Consider the following 12,477-nt stretch of genomic DNA (forward strand, 5'->3'; position numbering starts at 1 on the left):
AGGTCTTTTGCCTTTCTATTAAATAGAAAGGTGTTCTTCCTATTTTCCACACAGTTTGCTTTTTGTGCTTTCTGTCTGGTGAATCATGGATGCTTTTGCAATATGATATGAAGAGAAAAAAGCCAGCACATGTAGGCTCATATCCCAGCATTCTGCTGAACAGATATGTTAACTTTATTGAGCTGGGTTTCTACACCTGTAATCCGAGGATAATGATGCCCACCTCCCAGGGTTTTGGCGAGGACTGAGTGGACCACAGTGAGAGCACCATGCACACTGTGGACATCTCCAGGTGCTTAGCAGCAGGATTTCCCCAGCCTTGTCTAGACATGGACCATGCAAGGCCATGTCTAGACAAGGTTGGGGAAATCCTGTGCTGTGCAAGGCCTCCTTTATGTGAGAAGTAAGTCTGACCATCCGCCATCTCTGTTAGACCATCTGGAAAACGCTTCTGAGCATATTGTTTATCTCAGTCCCTGAGTCTCCTGGAATAATTCCTTCTCAGCCTGCCTTCCTCCCTGCTTCACCAATGACTCTTTCCTCTTTGAAGAAGAGGAGAGAGACAAAGAGGAGTAAGTTGAATAGAGGAGGGGGAAGCTATAATTAGTGCCATGGTTTAGGCAGGCCATTGAAAGAGTTAGCATGAGCAGGATTCAGCATACGAGGAGGGTACACAGAGGACTGATGGGAAGAGAGGAAGGTTGAACAGAAAGAAAATGAAATTAATCTTGGCAGCCATGGCATTAAGCACTAGGGATTAGGGAACGTCCTGGGAATGCCAAAGCATAAAGGCCAAGGTATTTTGTAGACATTTCCAGTTGTGTCTGAGGCTGTAGAATTAGATGAAATAAACAAATGAAAGTATCTTTTTATGCAGACACAAATGTCATCACTCTTTTGATGATTTTGTTGAATGTGCTTCTGATAAGGATGTGGGTAGCTATAAAGGAAATATTTTTCTTGGGGTATGTGATAAACAGTTGATGAAACTAGGCCAGCGAGAGCATGTGTGTCTAGAGATTGTTCTGGGAGGGTAGGGGTTAGGCCTCATGGCCTCTCCTCTCAGCCCTGCCCTATTGTGCAGGGTCCTGCTGAATATGCTGCTTAACCTCTCTGCTCTGACACTTGCTTTGGAAACTGGGATTGCCACCCACTTTCGCTGGGTGTGGGGAGAGTGAAATGATGTAAGTGATAGTCTCTTGCTCTGAGATGCTGAGATAATGTGGAGTACACACACACGGAAGAGAAGGATCTGATTTTCTCATGGCCACCATCATGTGTTTGCAGAGAGATAAAGAAGTACCAGATAAGATGGCCGCAGACTTCCCTAATGACAGCTTATTTGGTATTACTGTGACACTCCAGAGTACCTCCATGACTGTCAATGCCAGTTGCACTCTCAGGGGCTGGGGGTTAGGGGTTGGGGTACAGATTAGCCCTGCGCTTCTGCTGCAGAGCCGTGCTCACCGAGAAAAAGGCCAAGAGCCAACTATATTCCTGAGCACAAATTGCTTTCACAAAGCTAGGTCTGGACAGATTCTTCAGCCACTAGGCCACCAGGCAGGGCTTCTAGGGCTGGAAGTCCTGGCTGCCTCCTCTCTCCTCCTTGCCTTGAAGCATGGGTGATGCACCCACATTGGGCGATCATCACGATGTTGATCCCTGAACCTGCCTAGAGTGTCTTAATTCACAAGTCCTAGAGAAGCATGGAAGTGCTGTGCATAGTCATATCTACAACGAGATATTAGCTTTTTTTTTTTTTTTAAACATAAGGCTATTCTGTAAGGTTTGACTGCTTCACAAATACTTGAGAATCTCCCTGCTCTCTAGCCTATGTCTGTGATGACTCTTCTTTCTTCTCAAATATAGTAGGATAAGCAGGATGCTAACTGCTGGGACTGGTTTAAACAGCACACTTTGAATAGATCCGGGGATATCCTGGGCGTTCTAGTCTCAAGTGAGAGAAGAGGAGTGTCTTAGGGAAATGCCTGTGCAGATGCTTTGCTTTTTGTTCTCCTGTTTTTGGAGAGCTCTCTCCAAAACCAGGAGTTTCCTGCTGGGTGTAGAGGTGCCCACTGGATACATGAAGCTACCATGTCCTCTGCCCTTGCCTGGTGTTGGGACCTTGCTGGTGCCTCCCCGACTGGGCCTGGAGCACGTGTAAGGGCTCTGCTGCCATGAAGGCAGTTGTTTTCACATAGGACTGCGGGATTCTTCCTCCAGCCTTGTCTTCCCACAGCCTCACTGCACTGCCCCATCCTCCCCCAGCAGAACTGGAAAGAGTGGTTCCTGGTGACCACCTAGCCATGCGGCCACCACTGAGGTCACATTTTAGGGAAATGTGAGAGGCCTGTTCCTCTGTTCAGATGCAGTATTTCTGCTCTTTGTAGCTTACCCTTGGAATTGCCAGTGAGTCACAGCCTGGGAAGTCCTTGTGATTTAGGGTCCTGCACTTCCAGGAAGAGCTTTCTCTTGACATCTTCTTTGACCCTTAGTCCCTGATGAAGTTTTCATGGTATGAAGGGCCAGTCAGAATTTGGGGAGATAACACAAAAGAACCCAAAAATATGGTTTCTAAGGTATAAGTGTCATATCACTATGAGTTAGTCACATGATAATGTAGGCCAAAGAAAATACGAAATATAGAGATATGTTTGTAAATTGATGTTGATTTGGTATCTCTTTTGGCCTCCTTCCCAAATTAGTATTGGGCATTTGATTTTAATTTAGGTCAATAATAATGCTCATTACTGCTTGAGAACTCTATGTGCATCAGGCAATATGTTATTTGCTTCACGTGGTTCTCGTTAAATCTTAATAGCAATTATGTGACATTGATGATGTTATTCTCATCTTACAGAAGTGCAAAATTACTCAGGGGTGTTAAATAACTTGCACGTCTACACAACCAGAAAGTGGCATAAATAGACTCTGAACCAGGCCTGGGAGAGTTTGTCCATCACCTTCCACTTTTTTTGCCAGGTGCCTGGTAGTTTCAAGGCAGAGTGTTATTGCTACAGAGTATAGAAATAAAATCAAGAAGCTTACCATGTAGGGACAGTAAGATAGATAAACAACCAAAGATAATATAAGGACAGCTGTGATAGATACCAAAAAGCGTTACCAAGAAAGGTCAACCAAGGTGCAGTAGGGGCTAAAGGAAGAGGTTGAGATCATACATACCTAATTGGGGTCACCCAAGAAAAGCCTTCTTAGAAGTGGTGCACTTGAATCTTACTTGGGGGAGTGGATAAGGAAAGATTTGTGGGTGGCAATGACTGCCAAATGCCCAGGTAAATAAACAGGCTCCTAAAGAAACTATTAGATTGTATATATGCATGTATGTGTATATGTACATGTGTGTATTGTGTGTGCCTGGATACACTCACACTTACATTCATTATGAAAACCTTATATACTCTTCCAAAGCAAAAGGCTAATGATTTTAAGTAGCAACATTGTCCAAACTCTGTTCTTAGTTCTCCTGAGAACAGAAACACCTCTGAGCAATACGTATTATTAATAGATGTTCATGTTTATACAGGTAGCAATGAGGTGTTTCTTTTATTTTCTTTTTTTCAGGCATCTGTGAATGGGGCCTCTCCCTTTTTTTTTTTTTTTTTTAGTTTTTTTTCCTAAGTATCTGTTTCTTTTTTCTAGCATGTTGAAACGTTAGACTTCCTGTTTCTGCTTGATTTTGAATATACTCCTGTTTGCTTGTCACAGGTAATCTTGCATTTCTATGTAGTTGTAGTTTACAGGGAGCAAGTGCAGGCAGCAACCAGTCCATCCCTGTTGTGAATGTGGAGACCTCTCTGGACTCACAATTAAAGGCTACCTAATGCATTCTACTACAAGTGACGAAACCTAGCTCCCAGAATAACAAGCAAGACAACTTTCAAAGTGACTATTGTTGACCAGTGCCTTCTGTGCATTTATGTGGTAAGCTTATGGTAGATTTTTCAAAAGAATAGTATAAATTATTTTGAATTATTCTTGAGAAGGACTGAGTCTCCCCGAAGGTGATGCAGGTTCCATAGTGTACACGTCAACAGGGTGGTTGCATGCATTCCTCAAGTCTGTATGACTCTACCAAGATACTGTGAAGTTGTCCTTCTGATTGCACACGGGGAGAAAATGCTGAAACTAGGTGAGTTAAAACGGCCTTCAGAATATGTTTAGATATAATGTCTGTTGAAATCTGGTAAAATGTTCAGATGACTAACATAGTATTGCTGTCTTCAAGGAAATAATGTTTGGTCGTGGCTTTAGAGCTACTGTGTTCAACAAATCACTGTTTTGTTTTGTTTTGCTATGGCTCTGGGTGTGGGGAACCAGTGTTAAGCAGGGAGAGGTATGAGTATTGTGGGTGGAAAAATGGCATTTAAAGTTTGCATGTAGACAGTTTCATTTGTAAACAGATAAAGATTTGAAATGTTTCAGAGATGGAACTCTGAAAAGATTGGATGGCTTTTTCACTCAGAGTTTCTCTTTTACATTTTCCATGCGTTCATTAACTGTAGGACACCTCTGGTTCCCAGTGGTCTGGTAGCAGTGGTAACACCGTGGGGCAACCCGTAAACACAAGGGTGTTTATTTCTATTCTCTTATTGGATAATTGTTTGAATATTGCTGTTGCCATTTTCTCTAACAACCAAAAAAAAAAAACAATTTACCTTACATATAAAGCATTTTGTACTTTTAAAATAACACCTTAGGTTTGTTTTTAGCCATACTTAATGCTCCCACAAGTAGACTTAATTTTATTTTTAAAGTAAATTGAAAAAGTTATCAAGGATTGGAATAGAGTGTTTTAAATAGCCCTTACAGTTATATTGGTATTTATACACTTTTGTTCAAGTTGATGTATGATATTTGCTTAGGTTTACTTAAAATTGTTCTGCTCAACAGATTTTTTGGAGCTTAAATTTAATACTAGGGAAAAACTAGAATTTGGAAGACATAGGTGGGTGTTGGTATATCTAGTCTTTTGGTCCATTATTGAACCCTTGGCAGCCAATAAATATTATCTCATAGAGTCCTGACTTCTCTTGTATGGAATGTGGTCACCTGCATATCATTTATAGTAAATGTACATTCGTCTACTAGTTGCCTAGAGCTGTGCATGTGATCCTTTCGTGTGTGTGTGTGTGTGTGTGTGTGTGTGTGTGTGTGTATACCCAGGAGTCTGAGGCAGGAGAATTGCTTGAACCTGGGAGGCGGAGATTTCAGTGAGCCGAGAATCGCACCACTGCACTCCAGCCTGGCGACAGAGCGAGACTCCGTCTCAAAAAAAATGGTTGTGTGTCTGTGACTGTATGTCATTGCATATATAGAGTTGAGATCAGAGCCAGCTTTGCTTGGGAGGGTTTTGTGGAAGAAGTGAGTTTTGGGTAGAGTTCCTAAGGGAGGGTAGGTAGCGTACTTTGGCAGAAAGACGTGTACATAAAGCTTCCAAGGCTGGAGTGATTAATTCATAAGAATTCAAGGGTAAGCGTGAACCATTTGAGAACGAACTGTAAATTCGTGGTTGAAAATAGCCAGGCTAGAAGTGAAGGGGAGGCAAGGTTGTGCGTGCCAAGATGAGAAACGTAGTGGCAGAGTGGCGCGTAGGAGCTTGTCTACTCTGTTCCTGGTAAATTTCACTCTTGGATATCAGCACATCCTGACCATGTTGCCACCTAGTGGAACTGGCTGAATTGCCTGCGGGAGCATCACCACCTTTTCCCACTTCAGGATAAACTCTAGTGTGATATCCTGGCAATAGGGAAACGTACTTCTCTTTTACCTAAGAATTTTAAATGAAGAATGAGAGAGAGGAGGTGAGTGCTCTTCCTAGATAACATTAATTTAAGGAATTTCTCATAGACAATGTCTGGAGTCCAGGGCATGACTGCTGAGAATGCTGGGTGTACATGTCCATCAGCTTAAGGCATGGAGCGAGCAGGAAGCAGTGCTTGGGAGGTTCTGCAGCTGAGTGAAAGCATACTGCATCTCACTCTGGGCCCTTTATGTTTCACCTGGGCTGGCTTGTTTTTGTTATGTGGTTACAGAGTCCTTCCCAATGGCAGAGAAAGCTCTCTGACCATAAGCACCACACCCCACAGACCCCAGACCGAAGACATTGTAAAGGTCTGTAATCCTTCTGCCCTCCCTTCCAGCCATCCATGGACATATCTATTCAGCAAATACTTCTTGAATTATGTCCCAGGCACCTTCCAGGTACTAAGGCAGTGAACAAAGCAGTAGAAATCCCTGCTCTTGGAGAGCTGATATTCTAGGTGGGGGCAATAAACATCAATAAAATAAATAAGTAAAATATATAGTAAGTGGAGAACCGAGTGCTAAGTAGAAAAAGATATTTTCAAGCTGAAGAGGGAAATAGGGATTGTTGCAGGGGGTGAGGGGGTGGAGATGGGTAATTGTGGTTGCAATTGTGAGTGAATCCTCACTGAGAATGTGATTGATATTAGACTCACCTGAGAAGTGTGAGGAAGCCAGATGTGGATATCCTGGGGGAAGAATTTTCCAGACAGAGGGCAAGCGGCTGCAAAGGCCCTGAGGTGAGAATGGGCCTGATGTGTTCCAGAAACAGTACAGAGGCTTAAGGGAGGGGGAGAGATGAGTCAGAGAGGTGGTGAGGGGCTAGATGGTGGGGACTTGTGGACAGTTATTATGAATTTGACTTGTACTGGGCATGAGATGAGAAGCCATTTGATTTAGTCCAATCTTCTCATTTACAAATGCAACATAGGCCAAAGAAATCAAGGCAGGTGTCCCTGATCATCCAGCCTCATGGTGTGAGAGCTGGGATGAAAACCTGCCTCCTGCCTCTGGCACTCTTCCGGCCACCCTGCCTGCCCTAGGGGATACATAACCACGTGCAGCTGCAGACTTCCAAGTGCAGTGGTCTGAGAGGAAGAAAAGTGCTGTGGGCTCCTCCAGCACCTGTGTTTCAACATGGTTCATCTTAGTTGTTCCCCTGCTGTGTCCCTGTCTATCTATAGAGGCCTCATAACAAACACAGAAAGGCTTAGACTTCTTATTTCAGAGAAATACTCTGCTGAATATTGCCTTGCTTTGTTTTGCTATGGGGATAAATCCCTCAGGTTTTCCCAATGGTATTCTGCCCATTAGCTGTGAAGCACAAGAACCTACAGTCTCATAAAGCCTCCCCTATTTCTTATTTGCATTCATTTTTAAGCTATTTGGATATAATAAATATAAAATTTCTACAGCCCTAAGAAGTTTGATCACCATTCTCAGTATCACCCCCTCACCCTGAAAGTTGGTAAGACTGAATATTAAATGTTATTTAAAATGAATTTGAAAACAGGATTACTAGTTGAGGAGAGAATGTGAACTCACCACCAAATACAGCTTAACATGGACCATTTTGGCCCAGTACTCATTGTCTTCTTGTTTTACTTTGAACAAACTCAAGCATTTTTTTTCCCCTTCTATCTCCTTTAGATCTTATGACCACTGTCCTCTGGACACAGGCCAAATCCTCTAATATCACTTTATGATGAAAGTCAGACCAGTGCTAAGTGTAGAAGAAAATGACTTTGTGCTGTCATCTGCATTGTCTCCTGTTTAATCGTCTCCTAACCTGTATCCAGTGGACAAAGTGACATGAAATATTTGCTTGTGGAGAGAACTCATCCTGAATTCTCTTGCCTCATTCTTTCCCTTCCTCTTATAGCAGAGCTCCCATTCTAGACTATATGAGATTTACCTCATCATCATATCTTGCACTTACATTTGTTTGTATAGCACTATTTCTTTTTTGCCAACCAAGGTGATTTCATGTTTATCTGTATATGTTGTCTATAAATGAGCTTGACATCCCACCAGCTTGAGCCATTAGGGTTAGCATTGATTTGCATCCTTTGGTATCATTTCTCCTTTCAGTAAAATTGCCTGTCACTAGAACCTGAGGGCATAGACCTCTGTGGTCTTTTGGTTTCTATTTTTAGGAGAGTGGTGCTCCTCGGGAGCTATCTGAGCTGGATTTGATGAGAAGCTAAGAATGAGTGCTTGCTGGAGGTAATTTCGTTATCAAAACTCAGGGTCATGTGCTTGGAAGTTAGCAGCCAGAAAAAAAAATAAAATAAAAAATGTCAAGGCTAATAGGACAACAAAGTACATGCAGAAATGCAGATAATTAATGTGGGGCTGGCGTGAGCAGTAGACCATAAGAAAGCTTGACAAGAAGCATTTCTACAGTTCCTGTTTACCATCTAAACTGGAGCATTACAGCATTTGCTGCATGTGGGAGATGGAGAATGAGAGTGCTTAGTTAAAGTTGCCACCAAAGAAAGCCTCGTTAACACCCTAACTGATTTCCCCAGCTTCCAGAAAGTCTTTCTGTTGGAATTCAGCATCTCAGCTGTAAGACTGCCAAGTAGAAGTGCAGAAATGTGATTTGCTGTCTGCAGAGCCCCAAGTGGACTTTCAGCACATTCTAAGACAAAAATCTGGCCAGACCTTAATAGGCCAGGGCTTTCCACTGATTTGCCCCTCTCCCGCTAACTGCTGAATAATGTTCCTCCCCTTCACCACATGTGCCCCTGAGCTCCTCACCACATCTTCAGCTCCTGGGAGAGATCCCAGGGCAGACCTGACATCCTCATTCCTGGCTCCTTATTCCAGATTGGAATCTGGAACTTTAACACACACACACACACACCTTCTCAGCACCTAGTCACACCCTACAAGTCTTGTCCTTTTTGCTCCTGTCAGGCAGGCAGCCACCCCCAGTATGACAAGGATATTCTCACATGGGGATTATCAGGAAGCCCCGTCAGGGAGGGTAGGGCAGCAACAAGCTGTGAGTCGGAGAGGAAGATGAGGGACCTAGGTCCTACCTTACAGACCCCCTACCCCATCTGTGCTTCTGTGGTGTCTTAGCATCCACCCATTTTTCCCCAGCCTTAGGACTCTGCTCTCTGCTATCACTGTCACCAGACAGGCCAGACATGGCCCTGCTGGAGAGGAGGCTTTCGGGCTACCCTCTGGCCCTTGTTGGACAGCAGGCTTGAGGAAATGGGCAAAAGCATTGATCAGTTGTGCATCCTTGGGCTCCTTCACTCACTGTCCTTCAGGTGTTGGGAATGTTGTAAAGCCAGCAGCAAGATTAGAAATTTTCATGCACTATTCCTCCTTAGCTGCCCAGGATGTTACATCCGTTGTGTCTTTTACTGTACAAGAAAGAGAAACCCCAGGTTAGATTTGTTCATACAAAAGAGATTTTTTTGTTGGCTCACATAACTGGAACAAAGTTTTGATTTAGCAGTTCAGTGATGTCAAGAACCTATTTTCTAGCTTGGGCAAGATTGTGAGACTGAGACTCTATATCTACAAAAAATAAAAAAGAATTAGCCTGGCATGGTGGTGTGTACCTGTAGTCCCAGCTACTCAGGAGGCTTAGGCAGAAGGATGTCTTGAGCCCAGGAATTTGAGGCTGCATTGAGCTATGATTGTGCCACTGCACTTCAGCCTGGAAATAGAGCAAGACTTTGTCTCTTAAAACAAAAAAAAAAGGCCCCATTTTCTGCCCTCTGTGATTGAGCTTTATCCTGAATTGGCTTCTCTGATGTTGATAAAATTCTACAGCAATTCTAGACTTCATATCCACCATACACTGTCCAGAAGGAGAGAGAGAACTGGCTTCTTGTGGTTGTGTCAGAGAAGCAAGTGACTTTTTCCAGAAGCCCCCAACACATTTCTGATGTCTCAGTGACCAGCTTATTGGCTGTGACATCTGCTGTGATGATTGGCTTAGGCTTGGGTTGCCTAAACCTGTCACTCTATGGCAAGGGGGTGTGGGATTTATGTGATTTATTTAAAATGATCAGGATTGCTACCCAGGGAGAGAGAAATGGACATGCTGTTGGGTCAGCCATGATGTCTACTACACAGGTCTCCTCTTGTGGTGTTTTTTTTTTTTTTTTTTTTTTTTTTTTTTTTTTTTTTTTTAACTGAGTTTCTCTAATTTGGTGACTGGCTATGGTATGTAGTAAATGGGGCCCTGTATATGGGATTGCCAACCCCTGATGACAAATGTCAGATGCTATCAGGGAGAGCAAGAACACAGATTTTGTGAACCACAGTAGCACTGCAGATCACAAAGGGATTCTCAGAGGTCGATAAAGCATCACCAAGGTACTAGTAGGTCTGGTAAGTTGAACAATGAGAATAAGAAGTGGAGCAAATTAATTATAGACAGCTCTTCAATCTATGGTAATTATATGCTCTGATAAAACACTGAAGTGCAATATAATTTGTATGTAAAAACTGTTTAATAAGGCCATATGTTTCTGCAAAGAATGGCCTTACATTTCATAACTATGACCTTAATCACCATATTTGATTAATTATTTTATCCATTTTAATGGAAATAAATGAGCTGTGGATAATGTAAAGCTTTGGAAGCTGCACACAAATAAATGAAATGGGGCAATCAGTCATAGAGAGTTTCATTTAGTTTTCTCTAGATGAGTCCTCCAGGAAGATGGCTGTCTAGAGCAGGGGAAGGGGCTGGGCAACATTCAGAAGGCTGGTGAAAATGAAAGTCACAGTGACACAAGAAAACACCATGTTGTGGTAAGACAGTTGGAGCAGAAGAGGTAGGCATTTATCTTTTAGATGAAATCTGTGGCTGGAGTATGGGATTCCAAACTCCAGAGCATTGTCCCTAGCCAGCCAATCTTCCCCACCCCATGAAATGTGTGGAAATATATGCACAGGGGGCCAGCCAGAGCAGAGGAACCCTTTATTACCAGGGGGCTTTCACCCAGACCCTAACGAGGAACTTGAGTGAGCTAGACTGCCCATATGGGTCATAGAAATTTGATTCAGGAACACTGGGCTAGGCTGCAGAGGACCACTGTGCCCAAAGGCATGCCCTGCTCCCAGGAGGCTAGTTGCAGAAAGGAGCCCTGAGCTCCTGAGGCCACCATGGAGGTCCTGGAGATTTAATTCTATTAATAGTTCCTCTTAAGGTACTCATCATATCAACTTGCTGGGCCTATTTTCTCATTTGTGAACAAGTTTGAGGAATGGGGAGATTGAATAAGACAACCTGGAAACCTTCCTTTGAGCATTAGCTTTCCGATTCTTGGGTTCTGGGCAGGGTGTGGCAGGAAGTGTCATGGAGAGCTGAGGTGGGGGTAGGGGTGGGGACTTTGGTCCTCCATATCCGGACATATGAACAGACAGGTGATGGCACAGTTTCTGTGGTATGTGCTGCAGATGTCTTAAGTAGCCACCAAGTGGCTGGACTGGCTGAGTGGCGGTTTGAATTGCACCAAGTTGAGTATTTTTAGTTGGATACCACAGATAGTGCATTTATGGCCTTAGTTCACCGAATAGAGGGGTCGTTTCCTTTGCCAAGCCAGAATTGGATGTTGGCTGCCAGGCTTGTGTTCTGGGACATCCAGATGTTGGGGTATTGTGGGAGCAGTGCACATGAAGGAAGCTCAGTGACTCCTGGCAGGTACTTCTGTTATAAGGCGGTTTCAAAGCCGTAGACACATTTTATTCAGGGCTGGTGAGCTTCACTGGTGTTTTTGGTCTCCTGCTTTTTTTTTTTTTTTTTTTTTAAATCTGATTATAATGGTGTTGCACACTGTTGTGGTTTATCGTTTTTTAGTGATCCTGTTGCTCAATAACCCTCCAGCGCTCTGCTCTGAAACAGCACCAGAACTCCACCTAAGCGAGAGGTCGCTTATTTGTTTTTAATGTTAGTCTGTATAAGTCAATGATCCCAAACTCAAATGTCCACAGGAACCAGGCAAGTAATATGAATGTGTAAATAATGCTCTATGTGAACAATCTCAGGTCGTGAGACCTGTGGTAAATTTAGAAACAACAGGTCTCATCTAAAGGCACTGAAGTTCAGTTAAAAAACTTAAAACAAACAAACAAAAAACTACATGAGCTGGATTCGGTCCCAAGGCTACCAGCTTACGATCCTTGGGCTATAAGCCAACCGACTTCAACTATCACTGCTGTGTTTGCTCAGTCTCAGAGATACCATATTTATGGATGTGAGCCTTTTATAATTTCATTTATATACTTGATTTCAGCTTTTACCTTAGATGAGAAGACTGGCTATCTCCGGGATAAGAGTGCCACCAAAATTTTCACCCGCAGATTGGAAGCACATCAAAAGAAATCATATCTTCACGGAAGTCTTTTTTTTTTTGGTTCCTGGCCTTTAGAGGCTGAATCTGTTTAGAGAAGTAGAGATGGAAATCTCAATCAAAACAGTTCTGAGTATTTTACATCATTTAAAAAAATTTGCATCACTGAAGATAAGGAACCCTAAGCATCTGAAACTCTCACTTCTGCTTTGCAAGTTGTCTGCTGGCTATATTCAGTCCTCTTTGTCTTGTTGGTCTTAGGCAGGCATGGGGTTAGTGGCCAGGGCAGAACTGGGAATGGGACAAGTTTGTGTTCATTCTCCTCCCA

The 12,477-nt window shown here is 43.1% G+C and overlaps 1 protein-coding gene across 3 annotated transcripts in view; it reads left to right on the plus strand.

The window, feature by feature from the left end:
• The window catches only part of TNFAIP8 (TNF alpha induced protein 8), a 122,963-nt gene that overhangs the window by 54,716 nt on the left and 55,770 nt on the right, over positions 1-12,477 (plus strand). The window contains exon 1 of one of the 3 annotated variants that reach the window (XM_009240975.4): positions 3,967-4,150. The exons of 1 other annotated variant lie outside the window; for it this stretch is intronic. In XM_009240975.4, coding sequence (XP_009239250.1) covers positions 4,084-4,150 — 67 coding nt within the window. In that variant the 5' untranslated portion in view covers positions 3,967-4,083. Of the gene's footprint in view, positions 1-3,966; positions 4,151-10,032; positions 10,632-12,477 lie in introns of those variants that run through there. One more of the 3 variants, XM_054555014.2, reaches the window with a different exon arrangement.

The sequence above is a fragment of the Pongo abelii genome, chromosome 4 (assembly GCF_028885655.2).
Source record: "Pongo abelii isolate AG06213 chromosome 4, NHGRI_mPonAbe1-v2.0_pri, whole genome shotgun sequence".
Lineage (NCBI taxonomy): Eukaryota > Metazoa > Chordata > Mammalia > Primates > Hominidae > Pongo > Pongo abelii.